Genomic DNA, 23094 nt, shown 5'->3' on the forward strand with positions numbered 1-23094 from the left:
TTTCACTTTATCTCTCTGCTATTTATAAGCTCCTGTAGGGTTGTGTGTTAACGAGATGTTCGATGTTCCCTCTTTCCATCTCCACTCTCTTAACGACACACACATTGATCTCCCCTCATTAATCCCACATCTGGTCATTTCATTGATCCAAACCACCACGTGGGTGGTGTTCCAGGCTGGCAGCATAACAAGCTCCCCCTGCCCCCAGACCAGTCTTCCTGCTGGGCAGTGTGTTCCAATGGGCCCTGGGCCCATTAAGGAGGCAGGAGGACCAGGGACCAAGGCCTGTGGCCGGATAGAGCTGCCCAGATTACTGTCCTCACATGAGGCTAACACACAGCACTGAAGCCAGTTAGCACTGTGGAGGTGGAGGTAGGCACAGACTGGGTCCTTGTAGGACTAAGATGATGATGGGGAGGGAGAAAACAAGGAGTAGCTTAAGGATGGTGAGTTAGTTACGGGTTGGAACAAGATGATGTCCCTTTCCAAGATATGTATATATATATATATTGTCTCAGTCTGCTTGAGATGGGGTGCCCAGGTTTTGTGAGCGCCTAAATATTTGAGAGCTCACCCCATATCTGGACGATCATTCATGTATAACATGTGACATTAATGTGTGACATCATAGGTGATCACACGCATACAATCGCTATTTGCCAGTCACAAAGACTGTGTGTGTGTGTGTGTGTGTGTGTGTGTGTGTGTGTGTGTGTGTGTGTGTGTGTGTGTGTGTGTGTGTGTGTGTGTGTGTGTGTGTGTGTGTGTGTGTGTGTGTGTGTGTGTGTGTGTGTGTGTGCTGTTGCTGTAATCCCATCTCTGAGAGTAAATAGCAGCCATGTTTACCCCATCAGTCCCCTAGTCGGTGGTGCTCGATGGGGGATAAAATTTCTCTACCCTAATAAATGTCTTATCTCCTCACAATCCCCCCTCACACACACACACACATACACATTAGGGCTGTGCGAAGTGGACAAAATATAATATCACAATATTTGTCGCATGTTTTACAGTATTTTATGTTTTTGAATAATACAAGTTCTAAATATGCTTTCTGAGTATTCATACTCAGGGTGGCAACACATACATTGGAAATGGCAGGTAGCCTAGTGGTTAGAGTGTTGGGCCAGTAACTGAAAGGTTGCTACATCAAATCCCTCGTTTTTTTTTCTGCCCCTGAGCAAGGCAGTTAACCCACTGTTCTTAGGCTGTCATTATAAATAAGACATTTGTTCTTAATTAACTGACTTGCCTAGTTAAATAAAGATGAAATATTTGTATTTATTTTATTAAATAAATAAAAATAAGTGATTTCAATGGGGCTTTCTCAGTGTATACTGTTCAATCGGATTCAAAACAAAACTCAATTTCTGCATTTCCTGTACTTTTATTATCATTTCCACACTGTGCAATGTGACATGATATGGCTAAAAACATGTAGGCCTAGTTAATTGGTGAACTGTTGGAATCATGGAAATATAATGATTATTCTAATTTTATAGTTGGAATATAGTGGCCATCACCTAGAATACATTGATGTTTGACATGACAATGAATTAATAAACCAGTGAGGAATTATTGACAGGGTAGGAACCAAAGTGTTGGTCAGTGTTTCAAGGTGACCCTAATTAGATGTTAAATGACATGTTTTCTGACTTCATGTAGCTAGTTAGCCAGGCAACATATTCATGCTTTGCCTATTCCTCTCTGATAAGATACCCCTGCACAAACATGCTTATCTAGGCCTACATCAGCAATGGTATCAGGCAGTATTAGCTAACTAGCTACATTTGCTCTGATTCTTAGTACATTTAGCCAGCTAACTAGCGATTAGCAGCTAACACAAATTCTTTTAGCAACACCTTGCAAAGAAAATACAAACTAGCAAACCTTAGTTTGCAGACAGTAAGATACACAAACAAAGAGTGTAATTATGGAACGCTTGTGAAAAGCAGCATGTCACCAACATTGTTGCATTCATCTGACCATGCAGAATGAATGGCAAGAAAGTGCTGGTGACTCCGTGGTCCAACAACTTCTCTCTCCTTGAGTGACAGGGGGCAGGGCTTGGTGTGGTTAGCGGCATGCAGCAGCACGGGGAGAGGGAGCGAGGTGACTCAAGTAGCAAACAGAGAAGACTATCAAAACGGACATTATACGCGCCAGAGTTGCATATCACATTTAATGAAACCAAACGTTGAAATACCGTTATAGAAGGTAAAGTAAAAACTCAAACCCGTCCGTGCATCAATACCAGTATATAGTCAAATAAGGTATACCACCCAGACCTAATACACATACACATGCATACATCCCTGACCCTCATCAGCCTGGACAGGCTTGCCTGCCTGCCTGCTTGCCTGCCTGCTTGCTTGCCTGCCTGCCTGCTTGCCTGCCTGCTTGCCTGCCTGCTTGCCTGCCTGCTTGCCTGCCTGCTTGCCTGCCTGCTTGCCTGCCTGCTTGCCTGCCTGCTTGCCTAACAGGGGATGGATTATTGAACACTGATCATGTGCAGAAGTAATGACTGCAAAAGAAGGCGGGAGGGTGATGAGGAGGGTGAGGGAGATGGTGAGGGAGAGGTGGGCGAGGCAGTGGAGGAGCTGGGGAAGGGAGGAAGGAGAGAGGGGAAAAGGGAGACATCTTATCTGCCTGATATGGAAACTAAATGGCAGACGCAGGAACAGGAACAGCAGAACTAACAGAGGAGACTTTCTGTGTGCTTGTAGTTGCCAAATAGAATTCTGTAAAGCAAAGCTGAAATGCAGGGCTGTGATGGGTGGTGTACAGTCTGGTGTGAAAATGCATCTCCCCAGCAGGTGCAGTGAGAGAGAAGAGAGTATGTAGGGTCATTGAAACCTCCCACACAAAACCATCTGAGCTCAAACCTGAGCCTGCTTTCGGCTTTAAACATCACATCTCTGCTGTTCTCTCACTGGGAGAGAGGTTGTACGTACAGGCAAGGCTCTATTCTGGTGTAGATGTACAGATGTCGGATCTTAATTTGACCCAGTTTGATAAAGCATGAAAATAATCCTGTAGCAGCAGGAAATGTGAATTATTACGTGGATTATAATTAATGGACTTTTTTGTACGGGTTGATACATTTTTCAATAGGGGAAATCTGAAAGTCAGACACTACACATTTGCAGTTCCTGCTGTGTATGAAAATTCTCAGCAACAAAAGAGTGATCAAGTTAAGATTCTACATCTGAACCAGACACTAACCATCAACCAAAACAAATTCAATAACAAGGCAGCATTCTTCATAACACAGAGATTTGCTATCACCTTTATAGTAGAACAACTATGAGTATGTTGTTCAGATTACCACACACTGCCAAATCACTGCAGTCACAGATGGTGCTTTCCTATGATGCTAGTAATGGAGAGACTAAGAGATAGTAGAAAAGGAGAACATGGGTTATACTGTGTGTTGGTGTTGTTGGACTCGGACTGTGGGATGTGATGAGTGTTTGCGTGGGATGGGTGGCCAGCCGGATGGGTCAGCTTGGTCCTCAGCAGGTACCTGGTAACCACTCAGACCCACATGTCCCAGAGCAGAGACTGGCACCAGGTACCCACCGGGACTAGCCAAACTGGGCAGTGGCCACACCGGCACTGTCTGCAGCCCGCTACCTTCCCTCTGGGCCCCTTCCAGACCGCCGGTGGACTCAGAAGGTGAACAGGGGACAGACAGAAGGACAGACTGAAAGATGGATTGGTTAAAAGAAGGGGTGGAAACTGGGGGGGGGGGATAAACTACTGGAGGGGAAGGAAGAAACCTGAGGGATAGAGGGACTGCTAGAGAAAGAAGAGGGCTGTGCTCTTGACAATGGAAAGGTAGAGAGACTACTACAAGAGAAAGATGGGGGTGAGTTAGTGTGTGTTTCTCCACTTGTTGGTTAGGGGCTCGTAAGTAATCATTTCACTGTACGGTCTACACCTTGTTGTATTCGGGGGCATGTGACTGCTACAATCTGATTTGATTTGTATTCTAAAACAGGTTGCATTGAAGCCTGGAAGGGTTGGTACATGCCGCTACACATTATAGGGTGTCATTTGTGTAAGTGCTTCCTTCATTCATTGTTCTCTCTCTATATCTCTCTCTCTCCCCCTCCTTTTTCTCTATCTTGCTCGCCCTCTAGACTGGTCAGGTGTAGAGTTAAGGCTGAACTCTAAGGAGACTGGCCAGATGGTCATCAGCACAGAGGTCAAGTTCTACAACTGCAGTGTCCACCAACTGTGAGTATCCTTCCTTTTCTCCTCCCCCTGCATTCCTGGGCCAGTGTTCACTACTGATCTAGGATCAGCTAAGATTCCCCTTTAGATCATTATGAATAAGATTATATGGACAGGGGGGTCCTTATCCTAGATCAGTATTTGTGAATACCGGCCCTGGAGTCCTGCAGTCGCGGAGCACACTACTGAATCAATACTGTGTGAATATGTCACAGTGTCCCTACTTCCTAACCTTGCCTGCCCTCAGTCTGAGCCTTGTAACCCTAAAATAGCCCCTGTGATGTCTAATGCAATCTGATCTAAACTGTTCCCTCCCTTGAGCTCTACAACGGAAACCTCTGGCAATTGCCATAATGAATCCTGGATCTCTGCCATGTAGAAACACTGCTTATTGTAGGCTCTTAGTCTGACACTGTCTCTGTTAGATGTCATAGCCCTCTGTTTTGTTTTGAAAGGCCTCTTCCCTGCCCTCCACCCTCTCCTCCTCTCTAGTGTCAGTGTCTGACTGTGTCCTCATGTCTGTAGTCTGAGGAGCCTGTCTGAGTGGAACACAAAGTCACAGTGTACGCTATTAAGAGCTCCCACGTCTACTCAGATAATCAAGGAGTAATCAGGGAGCATAGTTCGTACTTACTCAAGTTTAGAAGGCTGACATAACACACACACACCAACCTGGTCTCAGAGCATTTAGTATTATTCTATACGCATGGTATGTATTCATTTGTAGATGTCCATCACCCATTTTGTATGATATATTACGAATTACAATTTGTATTATATGTTACGAATTGGCAAAACGTACAATATGTTACAAATTTGAAAAATAAATGATATGTTACAAATTTTAGCTAGGTGGCTAACATTAGCTAGGCTAGCAGTTAGGGTTAATGTTAGGGTTAAGTTGAGGAGTTAGGTTAATTACGGTTAAGTTGAGGAGTTAGGTTAAAGGGTTAAGGTTAGGGTTAAGTTGAGGAGTTAGTTTAAAGGGTTAAGGTTAAGTTGAGGAGTTCGGTTAAAGGGTTAAGGTTAGGGTTAAGTTGTGGAGTTAGTTTAAAGGGTTAAGGTTAGGGTTAAGTTGAGGAGTTAGGTTAATTAAGGTTAAGTTGAGGAGTTAGGTTAAAGGGTTAAGGTTAGGGTTAAGTTGAGGAGTTAGTTTAAAGGGTTAGGGTTAAGTTGAGGAGTTAGGTTAAAGGGTTAAGGTTAGGGTTAAGTTGAGGAGTTAGTTTAAAGGGTTAGGGTTAAGATGAGGAGTTAGGTTAAAGGGTTAAGGTTAGGGTTAAGTTGAGGAGTTAGTTTAAAGGGTTAGGGTTAAGTTGAGGAGTTAGTTTAAAGGGTTAGGGTTAAGATGAGGAGTTAGGTCAAATGATTAAGGTTAGGGTTAAGTTGAGGAGTTAGGTTAAAGGGTTAAGGTTAGGGTTAAGTTGAGGAGTTAGGATAAAGGGTTAAGGTTAAGTTGAGGAGTTAGGTTAAAGGGTTAAGGGTAGGGTTAAGTTGAGGAGTTAGGATAAAGGGTTAAAGTTAGGGTTAAGTTGAGGAGTTAGGTTAAATGGTTAAGGTTAGGGTTAAGTTGAGGAGTTAGGATAAAGGGTTAAGGTTAAGTTGAGGAGTTAGGTTAAAGGGTTAAGGGTAGGGTTAAGTTGAGGAGTTAGGTTAAAGGGTTAGGGTTAAGTTGAGGAGTTAGGATAAAGGGTTAAGGTTAAGTTGAGGAGTTAGGTTAAAGGGTTAAGGGTAGGGTTAAGTTGAGGAGTTAGGTTAAAGGGTTAGGGTTAAGTTGAGGAGTTAGGATAAAGGGTTAAAGTTAGGGTAAAGTTGAGGAGTTAGGATAAAGGGTTAAAGTTAGGGTTCTGTTGAAGAGTTAGAATAAAGGGTTAAAGTTAGGGTAAAGTTGAGGAGTTAGGATAAAGGGTTACAGTTAGGGTTAAATTGAGGAGTTAGGATAAAGGGTTACAGTTAGGGTTAAGTTGAGGAGTTAGGATAAAAGGTTAGGGTTAAGTTGAGGAGTTAGGATAAAGGGTTAGGGTTAAGTTAAGGAGTTAGGATAAAGGGTTAAGGTTAGGGTTAAGTTAAGGAGTTAGGATAAAGGGTTAAGGTTAGGGTTAAGTTGAGGAGTTAGGATAAAGAGTTACAGTTAGGGTTAAGTTGAGGAGTTAGGATAAAGGGTTAGGGTTAAGTTAAGGAGTTAGGATAAAGGGTTAAGGTTAGGGTTAAGTTAAGGAGTTAGGATAAAGGGTTAAGGTTAGGGTTAAGTTGAGTAGTTAGGATAAAGGGTTACAGTTAGGGTTAAGTTGAGGAGTTAGGATAAAGGGTTAAGGTTAGGGTTAAGTTGAGGAGTTAGGATAAAGGGTTACAGTTAGGGTTAAGTTGAGGAGTTAGGATAAAGGGTTAGGGTTAAGTTAAGGAGTCAGGATAAAGGGTTAAGGTTAGGGTTAAGTTAAGGAGTTAGGATAAAGGGTTAAGGTTAGGGTTAAGTTGAGGAGTTAGGATAAAGAGTTACAGTTAGGGTTAAGTTGAGGAGTTAGGATAAAGGGTTAGGGTTAAGTTAAGGAGTTAGGATAAAGGGTTAAGGTTAGGGTTAAGTTAAGGAGTTAGGATAAAGGGTTAAGGTTAGGGTTAAGTTGAGGAGTTAGGATAAAGGGTTACAGTTAGGGTTAAGTTGAGGAGTTAGGATAAAGGGTTAAGTTGAGGAGTTAGGATAAAGGGTTACAGTTAGGGTTAAGTTGAGGAGTTAGGATAAAGGGTTGCAGTTAGGGTTAAGTTGAGGAGTTAGGATAAAGGGTTACATTTAGGGTTAAGTTGAGGAGTTAGGATAAAGGGTTAAGGTTAGGGTTAAGTTGAGGACTTAGGATAAAGGGTTAAGGTTAGGGTTCTGTTGAAGAGTTAGGATAAAGGTTTAAGGTTAGGTTTAAGTTGAGGAGTTAGGATAAAGGGTTAAGGTTCGGGTTAAGTTGAGGAGTTAGGATAAAGGGTTACAGTTAGGGTTAAGTTGAGGAGTTAGGATAAAGGGTTACAGTTAGGGTTAAGTTAAGGAGTTAGAATAAAGGGTTAAGGTTAGGGTTAAGTTGAGGAGTTAGGATAAAGGGTTACAGTTAGGGTTAAGTTGAGGAGTTAGGATAAAGGGTTGCAGTTAGGGTTAAGTTGAGGAGTTAGGATAAAGGGTTAAGGTTAGGGTTCTGTTGAAGAGTTAGGATAAAGGTTTAAGGTTAGGGTTAAGTTGAGGAGTTAGGATAAAGGGTTAAGGTTAGGGTTCAGTTGAAGAGTTAGGATAAAGGGTTACAGTTTGGGTTAAGTTGAGGAGTTAGGATAAAGGTTTAAGGTTTGGGTTCAGTTGAAGAGTTAGGATAAAGGTTTAAGGTTTGGGTTAAGTTGAGGAGTTAGGATAAAGGGTTACAGTTTGGGTTAAGTTGAGGAGTTAGGATAAAGGGTTACAGTTAGGGTTAAGTTGAGGAGTTAGGATAAAGGGTTACAGTTAGGGTTAAGTTGAGGAGTTAGGATAAAGGGTTACTGTTAGGGTTAAGTTGAGGAGTTATGATAAAGGTTTAAGGTTTGGGTTAAGTTGAGGAGTTAGGATAAAGGTTTAAGGTTTGGGTTCAGTTGAAGAGTTAGGATAAAGGTTTAAGGTTTGGGTTAAGTTGAGGAGTTAGGATAAAGGGTTACAGTTAGGGTTAAGTTGAGGAGTTAGGATAAAGGGTTAAGGTTAGGGTTAAGTTAAGGAGTTAGGATAAAGGGTTAAGGTTAGGGTTAAGTTGAGGAGTTAGGATAAAGAGTTACAGTTAGGGTTAAGTTGAGGAGTTAGGATAAAGGGTTAGGGTTAAGTTAAGGAGTTAGGATAAAGGGTTAAGGTTAGGGTTAAGTTAAGGAGTTAGGATAAAGGGTTAAGGTTAGGGTTAAGTTGAGTAGTTAGGATAAAGGGTTACAGTTAGGGTTAAGTTGAGGAGTTAGGATAAAGGGTTAAGGTTAGGGTTAAGTTGAGGAGTTAGGATAAAGGGTTACAGTTAGGGTTAAGTTGAGGAGTTAGGATAAAGGGTTAGGGTTAAGTTAAGGAGTCAGGATAAAGGGTTAAGGTTAGGGTTAAGTTAAGGAGTTAGGATAAAGGGTTAAGGTTAGGGTTAAGTTGAGGAGTTAGGATAAAGAGTTACAGTTAGGGTTAAGTTGAGGAGTTAGGATAAAGGGTTAGGGTTAAGTTAAGGAGTTAGGATAAAGGGTTAAGGTTAGGGTTAAGTTAAGGAGTTAGGATAAAGGGTTAAGGTTAGGGTTAAGTTGAGGAGTTAGGATAAAGGGTTACAGTTAGGGTTAAGTTGAGGAGTTAGGATAAAGGGTTAAGTTGAGGAGTTAGGATAAAGGGTTACAGTTAGGGTTAAGTTGAGGAGTTAGGATAAAGGGTTAGGGTTAAGTTAAGGAGTCAGGATAAAGGGTTAAGGTTAGGGTTAAGTTAAGGAGTTAGGATAAAGGGTTAAGGTTAGGGTTAAGTTGAGGAGTTAGGATAAAGAGTTACAGTTAGGGTTAAGTTGAGGAGTTAGGATAAAGGGTTAGGGTTAAGTTAAGGAGTTAGGATAAAGGGTTAAGGTTAGGGTTAAGTTAAGGAGTTAGGATAAAGGGTTAAGGTTAGGGTTAAGTTGAGGAGTTAGGATAAAGGGTTACAGTTAGGGTTAAGTTGAGGAGTTAGGATAAAGGGTTAAGTTGAGGAGTTAGGATAAAGGGTTACAGTTAGGGTTAAGTTGAGGAGTTAGGATAAAGGGTTGCAGTTAGGGTTAAGTTGAGGAGTTAGGATAAAGGGTTACATTTAGGGTTAAGTTGAGGAGTTAGGATAAAGGGTTAAGGTTAGGGTTAAGTTGAGGACTTAGGATAAAGGGTTAAGGTTAGGGTTCTGTTGAAGAGTTAGGATAAAGGTTTAAGGTTAGGTTTAAGTTGAGGAGTTAGGATAAAGGGTTAAGGTTCGGGTTAAGTTGAGGAGTTAGGATAAAGGGTTACAGTTAGGGTTAAGTTGAGGAGTTAGGATAAAGGGTTACAGTTAGGGTTAAGTTAAGGAGTTAGAATAAAGGGTTAAGGTTAGGGTTAAGTTGAGGAGTTAGGATAAAGGGTTACAGTTAGGGTTAAGTTGAGGAGTTAGGATAAAGGGTTACAGTTTGGGTTAAGTTGAGGAGTTAGGATAAAGGGTTGCAGTTAGGGTTAAGTTGAGGAGTTAGGATAAAGGGTTAAGGTTAGGGTTCTGTTGAAGAGTTAGGATAAAGGTTTAAGGTTAGGGTTAAGTTGAGGAGTTAGGATAAAGGGTTAAGGTTAGGGTTCAGTTGAAGAGTTAGGATAAAGGGTTACAGTTTGGGTTAAGTTGAGGAGTTAGGATAAAGGTTTAAGGTTTGGGTTCAGTTGAAGAGTTAGGATAAAGGTTTAAGGTTTGGGTTAAGTTGAGGAGTTAGGATAAAGGGTTACAGTTAGGGTTAAGTTGAGGAGTTAGGATAACGGGTTAAGGTTTGGGTTAAGTTGAGGAGTTAGGATAAAGGGTTCAAGTTAGGGTTCAGTTGAGGAGTTATGATAAAGGTTTAAGGTTTGGGTTAAGTTGAGGAGTTAAGATAAAGGGTTAAGGTTAGGGTTAAGTTGAGGAGTTAGGATAAAGGGTTACTGTTAGGGTTAAGTTGAGGAGTTATGATAAAGGTTTAAGGTTTGGGTTAAGTTGAGGAGTTAGGATAAAGGTTTAAGGTTTGGGTTCAGTTGAAGAGTTAGGATAAAGGTTTAAGGTTTGGGTTAAGTTGAGGAGTTAGGATAAAGGGTTACAGTTAGGGTTAAGTTGAGGAGTTAGGATAAAGGGTTAAGGTTTGGGTTAAGTTGAGGAGTTAGGATAAAGGGTTAAGGTTAGGGTTAAGTTGAGGAGTTAGGATAAAGGGTTAAGGTTTGGGTTAAGTTGAGGAGTTAGGATAAAGGGTTCAAGTTAGGGTTCAGTTGAGGAGTTATGATAAAGGTTTAAGGTTTGGGTTAAGTTGAGGAGTTAGGATAAAGGGTTACAGTTAGGGTTAAGTTGAGGAGTTAGGATAAAGGGTTAAGGTTTGTGTTAAGTTGAGGAGTTAGGATAAAGGGTTACAGTTAGGGTTAAGTTGAGGAGTTAGGATAAAGGGTTAAGGTTTGGGTTAAGTTGAGGAGTTAGGATAAAGGGTTACAGTTTGGGTTAAGTTGAGGAGTTATGATAAAGGTTTAAGGTTTGGGTTAAGTTGAGGAGTTAGGATAAAGGGTTACAGTTAGGGTTAAGTTGAGGAGTTAGGATAAAGGGTTAAGGTTTGGGTTAAGTTGAGGAGTTAGGATAAAGGGTTACAGTTAGGGTTCAGTTGAAGAGTTAGGATAAAGGGTTACAGTTAGGGTTAAGTTGAGGAGTTAGAATAAAGGGTTAAGGTTTGGGTTCAGTTGAAGAGTTAGGATAAAGGTTTAAGGTTTGGGTTAAGTTGAGGAGTTAGGATAAAGGGTTAAGGTTAGGGTTAAGTTGAGGAGTTAGGATAAAGGGTTCAAGTTAGGGTTCAGTTGAGGAGTTATGATAAAGGTTTAAGGTTTGGGTTAAGTTGAGGAGTTAGGATAAAGGGTTACAGTTAGGGTTAAGTTGAGGAGTTAGGATAAAGGGTTAAGGTTTGGGTTATGTTGAGGAGTTAGGATAAAGGGTTAAGGTTAGGGTTAAGTTGAGGAGTTAGGATAAAGGGTTAAGGTTTGGGTTAAGTTGAGGAGTTAGGATAAAGGGTTACAGTTAGGGTTAAGTTGAGGAGTTAGGATAAAGGGTTAAGGTTTGGGTTAAGTTGAGGAGTTAGGATAAAGGGTTACAGTTAGGGTTAAGTTGAGGAGTTAGGATAAAGGGTTAAGGTTTGGGTTAAGTTGAGGAGTTAGGATAAAGGGTTACAGTTTGGGTTAAGTTGAGGAGTTATGATAAAGGTTTAAGGTTTGGGTTAAGTTGAGGAGTTAGTATAAAGGGTTACAGTTAGGGTTAAGTTGAGGAGTTAGGATAAAGGGTTAAGGTTTGGGTTAAGTTGAGGAGTTAGGATAAAGGGTTAAGGTTAGGGTTCAGTTGAAGAGTTAGGATAAAGGGCTACAGTTAGGGTTAAGTTGAGGAGTTAGAATAAAGGGTTAAGGTTAGGGTTAAGTTGAGGAGTTAGGATAAAGGGTTAAGGTTAGGGTTAAGTTGAGGAGTTAGGATAAAGGGTTAAGGTTAGGGTTCAGTTGAAGAGTTAGGATAAAGGGTTACAGTTAGGGTTAAGTTGAGGAGTTAGAATAAAGGGTTAAGGTTAGGGTTAAGTTGAGGAGTTAGGATAAAGGGTTACAGTTAGGGTTAAGTTGAGGAGATAGGATAAAGGTTTAAGGTTTGGGTTAAGTTGAGGAGTTAGGATAAAGGGTTCAAGTTAGGGTTATGGAATGGGTTAGCTAAAAGGTTTAAGATCAAGGTTACATTTACGATTCAGGTTAAAAGGATAAGGTTAGGTTTAGCGTTAGGGGAAGTGTTAGTTAATGGGTTACGGTTAGGGTTAGGGGAAGTGTTAGTTAAAGGGTTAAGGTTAGGGGAAGTGTTAGTTAAAGGGTTAAGGTTAGAGTTAGTGTTAGTTAAAGGGTTAAGGTTAGGGTTAGGGGAAGTGTTAGTTAAAGGGTTACAGTTAGGGTTAGGGAAAGGGTTACGGTTAAGGTTAGGGGAAGTGTTAGTTAAAGGGTTAGGGTTAGGGGAAGTGTTAGTTAAAGGGTTACGGTTAGTGTTAGGGAAAGGGTTAGTTAAAGGGTTACGGTTAGGGCTAGGGGAAGTGTTAGTTAAAGGGTTAGGGTTAGGAGAAGTGTTAGTTAAAGGTTAAGGTTAGGGGAAGTGTTAGTTAAAAGGTTAGGGTTAGGGGAAGTGCTAGTTAAAGGGTTACGGTTAGTGTTAGGGAAAGTGTTAGTTAAAAGGTTAAGTTTAGGGTTAGGGGAAGTGTTAGTTGAAGGGTTAAGGTTAGGGGAAGTGTTAGTTAAAAGGTTAAGGTTAGGAGAAGTGTTAGTTAAAGAGTTAAGTTTAGGGTTAAGGGAAGTGTTAGTTGAAGGGTTAAGGTTAGGGGAAGTGTTAGTTAAAGGGTTAAGTTTAGGGTTAGGGGAAGTGTTAGTTGAAGGGTTAAGGTTAGGGGAAGTGTTAGTTAAAGGGTTAAAGGGTTAAGTTTAGGGTTAGGGGAAGTGTTAGTTAAAGGGTTAAGGTTAGGGTTAGGGGAAGTCTTAGTTAAAGGGTTAAGGTTTAAGGTTAGGGGAAGTGTTAGTTAAAAGGTTAAGGTTAGGGGAAGTGTTAGTTAAAGAGTTAAGGTTAGGGTTAGTGTTAGTTAAAGGGTTAAGGTTAGAGTTAGTGTTAGTTAAAGGGTTAAGGTTAGGGGAAGTGTTAGTTAAAAGGTTAAGGTTAGTGGAAGTGTTAGTTAAAGGGTTACGGTTTGGGTTAGGGAAAGGGTTACGGTTAGGGCTAGGGGAAGTGTTAGTTAAAGGGTTAGGGTTAAGGGAAGTGTTAGTTGAAGGGTTACGGTTAGTGTTAGGGAAAGGGTTAGTTAAAGGGTTACGGTTAGGGTTAGGGAAAGGGTTACGGTTAGGGCTAGGGGAAGTGTTAGTTAAAAGTTTAAGGTTAGGGGAAGTGTTAGTTAAAGGGTTAAGGTTAGGGTTAGGGGGAGTGTTAGTTAAAAGGTTAAGGTTAGGGTTGGTGGAAGTGTTAGTTAAAGGGTTAAGATTAAGGTTAGGGAAAGTGTTAAGTTTAGGGTTAAGGGAAGTGTTAGTTGAAGGGTTAAGGTTAGGGTTAGGGGAAGTGTTAGTTAAAGGGTTAAGGTTAGGGGAAGTGTTAGTTAAAGGGTTAGGGTTAGAGTTAGTGTTAGTTAAAGGGTTAAGGTTAGGGTTAGGGGAAGTGTTAGTTAAAGGGTTACGGTTAGGGTTAGGGAAAGGGTTACGGTTAAGGTTAGGGGAAGTGTTAGTTAAAGGGTTAGGGTTAGGGGAAGTGTTAGTTAAAGGGTTACGGTTAGTGTTAGGGAAAGGGTTAGTTAAAGGGTTAGGGAAAGGGTTACGGTTAGGGCTAGGGGAAGTGTTAGTTAAAATGTTAAGGTTAGTGGAAGTGTTAGTTAAGGGGTTACGGTTAGGGTTAGGGAAAGGGTTACAGTTAGTGCTAGGGGAAGTGTTAGTTAAAGGGTTACGGTTAGTGTTAGGGAAAGGGTTAGTTAAAGGGTTACGGTTAGGGTTAGGGAAAGGGTTACGGTTAGGGCTAGGGGAAGTGTTAGTTAAAAGGTTAAGGTTAGGGGAAGTGTTAGTTAAAGGGTTAAGTTTAGGGTTAGGGGAAGTGTTAGTTAAAGGGTTAAGGTTAGGGTTAGGGGAAGTGTTAGTTAAAGGGTTAAGGTTAGTGTTAGGGGAAGTGTTAGTTAAAGGTTTAATGTTAGGGAAGTGTTAGTTAAAAGGTTAAGGTTAGGGGAAGTGTTCGTTAAAGAGTTAAGGTTAGGGTTAGGGAAAGTGTTAAGTTTAGGGTTAAGGGAAGTGTTAGTTGAAGGGTTAAGGTTAGGGGAAGTGTTAGTTAAAGGGTTAAGATTAGGGTTAGGGGAATTGTTAGTTAAAGGGTTAAGTTTAGGGTTGGTGGAAGTGTTAGTTAAAGGGTTAAGATTAAGGTTAGGGAAAGTGTTAAGTTTAGGTTTATGGGAAGTGTTAGTTGAAGGGTTAAGGTTAGGGTTAGGGGAAGTGTTAGTTAAAGGGTTAAAGGTAGCGTTAGTGTTAGTTAAAGGGTTAAGGTTAGGGGAAGTGTTAGTTAAAGGGTTAAGATTAGGATTGGGGAAGTGTTAGTTAAAGGGTTAAGGTTAGGGTTAGGGGAAGTGTTAGTTAAAGGGTTAAGGTTAGAGTTAGTGTTAGTTAAAGGGTTAAGTTTAGGGTTAGGGGAAGTGTTAGTTAAAGTTTTAAGATTAGGGTTAGGGGAAGTGTTAGTTAAAGGGTTAAGGTTAGGGGAATTGTTAGTTAAAGGGTTAAGATTAGGGTTAGGGGAAGTGTTAGTTAAAAGGTTAAGGTTAGGGGAAGTGTTAGTTAAAGGGTTAAGATTAGGGTTAGGGGAAGTGTTAGTTAAAGGGTTAAGATTAGGGTTAGGGGAAGTGTTAGTTAAAGTGTTATGGTTAGGGTTAGTGTTAGCTAACATGCTGAGTAGTTGCAATGTAGCTAAAAAGTAGTAAGTAGTTGAAAAGTTGCTAATTAGCTCAAATGCTAAAGTTGTCCGTGATGAGTTTCAGCCTATGAAACCAGCACTTGTTGCGTTTATATTTTTGTTCAGTGTAATTTGAGTGTCTCGGATTTACGATTACTATGTTATGTCTAGTCTATGAGTCCACGCTCATAGACGGATACACAAATACACACACATACAGACACACACACTGCGATGTCGGCGGTTGAATCAGCCTCATTCTCCTGAATGAGAGTGTGCTTGCCAGGGATCCCTCCCATGCTTTTGCACTGGTGAATATTTCAGCATAAGTATGCATCATTTATCCAGCCTCGTCGCAGGGAAGGAAAAGAAAATAGAAGCATAGACTTTTCCTCCCTCCAACAATGAATTCCTCAATATACTGTACAGTAAGACTATCCGGAAGGAATAATTACTGTACCAGTCATAGGGTTAGTCCAAAATGGCACCCTATTTGCGGGCCCTAGTCAAAAGTAGTGCAATATGTAGACAATAGGATGCCATTTCAGATACAGTCATAAAGACCTGGACTTCCTGTCTATGGGATCCAAACTGAAGAGAGTCAGAAAATGTTACAACCATTTCAATCAACATCACTGTAATGCTACCCTTAGGGGACAGAGTTTGCTTCCTGAAGCTCTACACCCTAACCTGCTGACAACTACACTCTAATTTCCCCTTCCTCGCTTCCTGAGAGATCTGAGCCATCATGTTGGCAGGCACACATGCGCATAACGTTGGCAACACACACAGGCACAAGAGTATGCACGCACACACACACATCCTGTCGTCATCCTCTCCCCTAGGCTGCGTCTGCTGTTTGCCATCCCTCTATATCCTCCAACCCTCCTCCCTCATCTCATTTAGCACAGGATGAGCACAGCGACATGGTTTGAGGTGGGGGGGGGGGGTGTATGCATGCAGTATACATGCACAGAAGAAGCCAGCTACATCTCTACCCCACTCCCCCATTCCCACCCAGCCCAGGGCATCTACAGCAGCACGCGGGCACTGTGCCCCCTGCCAGCTGGTAATTACAATCACATTACAACAATACTGGCCTAATGGTAATGACAGGATCAAGCTGTGCCAACATCTTATTTGTCCCCATAACTCACTTTACCTCACTCCTTCCCTGACTTTGTACCCTACACTCTTAGAAAAAAAGGTGATATCTCGACCCTAAATGGGTTCTACTGCTGTTCCCATAGGAGAACCCTTTTGAAGAACCCTTATTGGTGCCAGTTAAAACCCTTAGTGGTTCCAGGTAGAACCCTTTCGGTGCCAGGTAAAACCCTTAGTGGTTCCAGGTAGAACCCCTTCGGTGCCAGTTAAAACCCTTAGTGGTTCCAGGTAGAACCCTTTCGGTGCCAGTTAAAACCCTTAGTGGTTCCAGGTAGAACCCTTTCGGTGCCAGTTAAAACCCTTAGTGGTTCCAGGTAGAACCCTTTCGGTGCCAGTTAAAACCCTTAGTGGTTCCAGGTAGAACCCTTTCGGTGCCAGTTAAAACCCTTAGTGGTTCCAGGTAGAACCCTTTCGGTGCCAGTTAAAACCCTTAGTGGTTCCAGGTAGAACCCTTTCGGTGCCAGTTAAAACCCTTAGTGGTTCCAGGTAGAACCCTTTCGGTGCCAGGTAAAACCCTTATTTGTTTGAGGTAAACCCTTTCCACAGTGGGTTCTTAATGGAACCAAAAAGGGTTCAACCTAAAAACCAAAAAGGGTTCTACCTGGAACATTCCCTATTTAGTGCACTACTTTTGGGTCATATGTACTGCATATGTAGAGAATAGGGTGCAATTGGGGCCTGCACTATGCTGTACTGCTGCCTCTAGTCATACATAGCGGTTATAGTGCCACTACAAACCACAGGGCTGTCGGGGTTGGCAGACTTGTATAGGAACTAGGAGGTACCGTGCCAACCACAAGGGCATCAACAGCATGTGCCCACTTGGGATCTGCTGCACTCGGTTGCTTCTTTTGTGCCATCCTCCTCCCACTTGACTAGCGCAGCTTCCTGAGTGTGTGTCCTGTCCATCTGTCTGTCCCTCCGTGCAGGTGTCTGTCCTGCGTGAACAGTGCCTTCCGCTGCCATTGGTGCAAGTACCGAAACCTGTGTACCCACGACCCTTCCAGCTGCTCCTTCCAAGAGGGACGTGTCAACGCCTCTGAGGTACGTACTGCAGACACACTCGCTCTCTCTCTCTCCTATCAGCCTGAGAGGCATGTCTCCAGACAGACACATCTAAGCCCCTCCATATTGACGTTTGCCATTCAAACCCTCTGTATTTGGTACTAGCAATTAGAAGTCGATTATTAGAGCCTTTTAACACCTCTGTAACAATGGGATGTTTTGACAAGATCAATCAGGTTGTTTATGTGTATGAATGGCACAGTATGTGTGTGTGTGTGTGTGTGTGTGTGTGTGTGTGTGTGTGTGTGTGTGTGTGTGTGTGTGTGTGTTCTTTGATAAGAGATTTCACTGATGTTGGCTGCTCACACCCTGCTGTGTGACTGTGGTTAAGGAGTGTGTTTACCTATCGGGGTGTAAAGTAACCCATTGATTTGTCTGCCTGAGAGAGAGGATAGACTTCTGCTGCAGAAGAGATGAGGACAGTTGCCTCTCTCTCTCTCTCTTCACACTTCCCTTTTCACACACTCCACAGAGACCTACTGCGGCAGAAATGACTGATACGTAGCAAACACTCTCTCACACACACACACACACACACACACACACACACACACACACACACACACACACACACACACACACACACACACACACACACACACACACACACACTGCTGTAGCTATTATTGGCCTCCCCTCTCCCCCGGCCTGCTATGATCCAGCAGAGTTCTCCTCCGGCTGTCAGTTGTCATCAGTTGCAAAGTACCGGCAGCATTTTGGAAGGTTGACCATCTGAATTGATCCTATTATGTGAGAAAGGCTTTGGAGTGGAAGAAGTGGAGCAGCCAACACTCTCCAGCACCAGCCAGGAAGTGACGCCCGTATGACCCTGTTTGACCCTGCTGTTGCTTCTCCTCTCCCTCCACCACTTCCCCTGTCAAGGACTTTTGATCTCTCGCGTACCAAGAGATCACTATTTTACCCAGCTGGCCTTGCTGTGTTTGTTTGTCTGTTGTTATATTTATTTATTATATGTTATATACCTTTGACTCTCCCGTCCCCCCTCTCCAGGACTGTCCTCAGCTGGTACGTTCGGAGGAGATTCTGATCCCGGCTGGGGAGGTGAAGCCCATCACCCTGAAGGCCCGGAACCTCCCCCAGCCCCAGTCAGGCCAGCGGGGGTACGAGTGTGTCCTCCACATCCAGGGGGTCAGCCACCGAGTCACCGCCCTGCGCTTCAACAGCTCCTCTGTACAGTGTCAGAACAGCTCGGTGGGTACACACTGCAGGGCATGGAGACACGCTAAAACGCGTGATGGACACTCACAGCAACACAGGCTAGGTAGCAAAGGCTCACGTTCACCTACACACATACTGCAGGAGAGGACACAAACACTCACGGCACATGAACACAGCATACTGTGTATGCATTCAAATGAAAACACACATTTTCCATCTCTCTCTTATTCAACGAAGCCAGATGTATCCACATTACATTATTTTCACTATATCACCACAACACCCCGGTTGTCGCCTACATTCACTCCGTTTATAGCACAATATCAATTCCCATTTTGCACTTAAGCCCACTTTCACTCTGTGTCAATGAATGTCAATGATTGCCAACCTGTCAGTGAGTATCAGTGTCTGATAAAAAAGCAGCTCCGGTGGTGTGAGGCCCCTGGCCATGTCACCTGTATCCAGCAGCGGGGCCCTGTCAGTGGGGAGGCTGGGGGAGAGATGGGTCCTGACTTGGGTAATTACACAGGAGAGGACTGCAGTAAGGCTCTGCCCTCCAGCCCTGTTCCTAGAGGACACACACAAACACACACACAGACTGCCAGGAGGGAGGCATCTCAGGACAGCAGCTCTGTGAAAGAAGGGGACATCCAAATCCTGAAGCCTTCCACTTAACTCTCCTCTCAAATGAGGTGGTGATGCAAGGTTGTAGCAACGTTGGGGTACCAGGCTCAGGTTTGGGGGGTTTAAGATTCTCATGCTGAAATCATTTATTCTCTCCCCCTTCCCTGTCTTTTTCTCTCTCTTTCCCTTTCTTTTGCTCTGTCTTTCCGCCTTCCCCTCTTTTTTGCGCTCTTTCCTCCCTCTCTCCCCACCTCTCCCTCCCTCCCTCCCTCCCTCCCTCCCTCCCTCCCTCCCTCCCTCCCTCCTGCAGTATCTTTATGAAGGGATGAAGATCAGTGAGTTGCCAGTGGATTTCTCAGTGGTCTGGAACGGCAACTTCATTATAGACAACCCAGATAAAATACAAGGTAAGACTGACACACACACACACTCACACACACACACACACACACACACACACACACACACACACACACACACACACACACACACACTCACACACTCAAATTTGTTGACATATCTCACCAACACATAAAACAGATGTTTCTTGTCAAATAACATCTTGTCTCAGCTGGAGACCAGTCAGACACAGCATAATACCCTCTTTTATCCAAACAAATGAAGAGCACAGTTGTATCCTTGTTAAAAAAAATCTCATGTTTTAACCAACTAAATCCTCCAGGAATACAGTACACTACTACATTACACTGCAGTCATTATAATGTTAGGTTGTCAAATCAAATGCTGTTTCCTGTTTCCAGCACTGTTGTGTTTAACATGAGTCCTCCTGACTCCCACAGTGCACCTGTATAAGTGTGCGGCCCAGAGGGACAGCTGTGGCATGTGTCTGAAGGCCCAGAGGAAGTTCCAGTGTGGCTGGTGTAGTGGAGAGGGCCGCTGTACCCTGCGCCACCACTGCCCGCCCCTCAACCCCCGCTGGCTAGACCTCTCCAGCAAGAACGTCAAGTGTACCAACCCCCGCATCACCGAGGTCAGTGATAACACACACACACACACTCCCAGCCCCCCTCTACCCTCTCACACCCTCTTTTCCTTCACCACCATAAGGTTACACTTACTTGTCCTCTGCATCTATCACCTTTTAGCCGTAGCTTGGCGTAGCCCTGAACGATATGGTGAAATGTGATGTATTTGCCTGATTCGTCCCGAACAAAACAGCAGCAGGTGGGCAGAAAAGGTGATGCTGCTTACGGTCGGGTGTACAATTTATCTGTACACAGCTATCCTTCAATTGAAATCAACAAACAACAGACTTAGAGTAGACAAGTGTCGCTCGTGACAATGAAAGGTCGTATTTGCATTGCGAGGCCGACATGGCAGAAGTGGTTTGGTCTGGTCTGGTCTATGTGAATGAGGATCCCCTCGGCTGTGCCCCCACTTATGGTGCTGCAAAGAGCTAGATGGGCTCTCTACCTCGCTCTCTCACCCCTCTCTCTGTCTCTCTGTCCCAACATCACTCTCTTACCACCCGCTCTCTTGCTTCATCTCTCTTTCTCTCTCTCTCTCTCTCTCTCTCTCTCTCTCTCTCTCTCTCTCTCTCTCTCTCTGTCTTTATTTCCTCTCTCTTTCTCTCCTCCCGCACACAATCAATATGCAGGGAGAGAGCATCTGGTGTTGATTTTCGCTGAAGGGGAAAAGTGAGTGTGTGTGTGAGTGTGTCACCTTCGGCCGCACTGCAAGGGTGAGAGACCTGACACATACACCCTAGGGACCTGCCTCAGTGTCTCTCTCTGTAGGGTGCCAGCTGGCTTCCTCTCTATCTGTGCCACATAAGACACTTTTCTAGATATATGCGGTGCTGGTTTTAGCTGGAGCTCCCAGCTTAAAAAGGAGTTCCATTTCATGTTCACACCAGCAGAGTGAAGTACAGTACAGTACACTGCTTCAACTAAACGTAATAGTCGACCAGCCTCTAGTAGTGAAGCAACTATCCCTGCTTGAGTTCCCCAGACAGACGTAGTCTCATTGAGGCAAGCTTATCGACGTGGCAGACTATTCAGACAGTAAGAGGAGAAGCGGTTATTGATTTGTGCCGTGACAGCGGCTCTTTCTCGCCCAGTCGCCCTGACTTCCACCTGACAACGATGCCCAACCCTGCAACTGTCCCCCATGACCAGGAATTGCCATGTCCCCCCCCCCAGCAGCAGCCCTTTATGTGTCCTGAGGCATCATTCCTGTGCAGCTAGTGTGGTGGGTATAGTTGGCCCAGTGTCACAGGGGAATCAGACACTTTATTTCATTTAGGGCTGGGCGATATGGCCAATATATCATAGCATGGTGTTTTTCTCATTTATTACAGTATTTGATGTTTTTGAATAAAAGTTCTTAATATGCTTTCTGAGTAGTTCATGACCCGAAGGTGGAAAAACCTACATTAGAAGTGATTTCATTTGGGGGTGTTCTTCATTCTGTTTGTTTTATGCTGTTCAATCCAACTTCAAACAACAACAAAGAAGCATTTTTCATCCATTTCTACATTTCCTGCAAAGTTATTATCATTTCCACATTGTGCCCCACAGAGCTGCATAATATGGGTGAAAGGCCTAGTTAATTGGTGAACTGTTGGAATCATGGAAATATAATGAGTTATTCTAATTCTACAGTTTGAATATAGTGGCCATCACCTAGAATACCTTGTTTGACATGACAATGAATGAAGATGCCAGGGAGGAGTTATTGACAGGGTAGGAACCATGTTGGTCAGTGTTTCCAGGGAACCCTAATTAGATGTTACATGACATGTTTTCTTACTTCGTGTAGCTAGCTAACATATTCATCCTTTGCCTGTTCCTCTCTGATTTGTAAGATACCGTTGCACAAACAACATGCTTATCTAGGCCTACACCAGCACCGATACTAGGCTATATTAGCCAGCTAAGATTGCTTTGACTTAGTACATTTAGCAAATAATTTAACTAGCGATTAGCATTAGCGGCTAACACAATTTATTTTAGCGAGAACTTGCTAAGAAAAGTTTGCAGACGGTAAGATGCACTGTAATTATAGAACGCTTGTAGAGAGCAGCATCGTTTTTTGCCAACGTCTTTCTGGATCTGACCAGCAGGCTGCAGAATGAAAGGCAAGAAAGTGCTTGTGACACCATAGTCAAGCAACTGCTCACTCCTTGAGATCGCTGGTTTGTCCCTTGGCGCTTGACTTCCAAGTCAGACAGATACTTGGTTATGTCCACCATGAAGGCCAAATCACACATCCACTTGTCATCACTCAGTTCCCCGACAGGTTTCCCCTTCATCTCTATGAATTGTTGTACATCATCCTTCAGTCCGTAAAACCGCGCGAGTGTGTTTCCACGGTTCAACCATCTCACCTCACAGTGGTAAACCAGATCACCATACTCCGATTCAAGATCACTCATTAGCTCCTAAAATTGGTGGTTATTCATCCCTTTGCTTTTGATAAAATTGATGGTTGACACTACAGTTGCCATTACATTGTTCGGCTTCAGGGACTGTGCACACAGACTTTCTTAATGTATGATGTAGTTGCACACAGTTAAATCACTTGGACCAAGACTGAGACAACTCATTTCTTTTTTCACTAATGCGGTTAACCCCTTTTTTGAGCCGGCCATGGATGGCACTCCATCTGTAGTAAGGCCACTTCATTTTTCAAACCGTAGCTCAAATTTGTTCATAGCCGAGACAAGTCTCTCAAACAAGTCCTCACCTCTGGTAGTGCCATGCATGGCTTCCAAAGACAGCAATTCCTCCCTTGTGTCAAACTCAGCAGTAATCCCACGCACAAAAATGGCAAATTGGGCGGTATTTGTTGTGTTAGTCGTTTCATCACACGCCAAAGACAAAAATACCACATTTCTTGCGGAGTCCTTCAACGTTTTTTCGATGTCTTGTGCCATGTCAGTCATTCGCTCCGTGATGATTCTTCGAGACAAACTGACACTTTGGAACAATTTTAAATTCGTCTGGTGCTAGCAACTCTTTTACAAATCCTGGAAGAAAAGTAGTGTCGAAACCTACCAAAATACAATTAGGCAAGAACAAATTCAATCACTTCCAGACAACTTCCTGGACAAAATGTTTCACTGTAATTGTGAATGTGTGAACTTGGCAGTAGAAAACTGTAACAGTTTATACATCTCAGCTTCCCTATCACATCAAAACATTTCAAGCAAACAACCCAAGGAAATGAACAACAATGACAAATGTTTTTGATGAAGAATACAAAAACCTAAGAAAGACCTTGAGAAACCTATCCAAACAAAAATATAGACCCAGACACCTGAGCCTACACCTTCACTATGGTGAATCACTAAAACAATACAGAAATACACGACAGAAAAAGAAGGAACAGCACGTCAGAAATCAGCTCAATGTAATTGAAGAATCCATAGAATCTAACCACTTCTGAGAAAATTGGAAAACACTAAACTAACAACACGAAGAGGTATCTATCCAAAATGGAGAGGTATGGATAAACCACTTCTCCAATCTTTTTGGCTCTATAACAAACAACAAAAACATATACATGATCAAATACAAATCTTAGAATCAACTATTAAAGACGACCAGAACCCACTGGATTATCAAATGACATTGAATGAACTACAGGGCAAAATACAAACCCTCCAACCCAAAAAGGCCTGTGGTGTTGATGGTATCCTTAATGAAATTATAAAATATACAGATCACAAATTCCAATTG

The 23094-nt window shown here is 43.0% G+C and overlaps 1 protein-coding gene across 2 annotated transcripts in view; it reads left to right on the forward strand.

Moving 5' to 3' along the window:
- The window catches only part of LOC135528346 (plexin-A2-like), a 326345-nt gene that overhangs the window by 213537 nt on the left and 89714 nt on the right, over nt 1-23094 (forward strand). For both annotated transcript variants that reach the window (XM_064957364.1, XM_064957365.1), the window contains exons 8-12: nt 4146-4242; nt 16453-16567; nt 17600-17800; nt 18702-18798; nt 19192-19382. In XM_064957364.1, the coding sequence (XP_064813436.1) occupies nt 4146-4242; nt 16453-16567; nt 17600-17800; nt 18702-18798; nt 19192-19382 (701 nt within the window). The remainder of the gene's footprint in view (nt 1-4145; nt 4243-16452; nt 16568-17599; nt 17801-18701; nt 18799-19191; nt 19383-23094) is intronic.

The sequence above is a fragment of the Oncorhynchus masou genome, chromosome 33 (assembly GCF_036934945.1).
Source record: "Oncorhynchus masou masou isolate Uvic2021 chromosome 33, UVic_Omas_1.1, whole genome shotgun sequence".
Classification (NCBI taxonomy): Eukaryota; Metazoa; Chordata; class Actinopteri; order Salmoniformes; family Salmonidae; genus Oncorhynchus; species Oncorhynchus masou.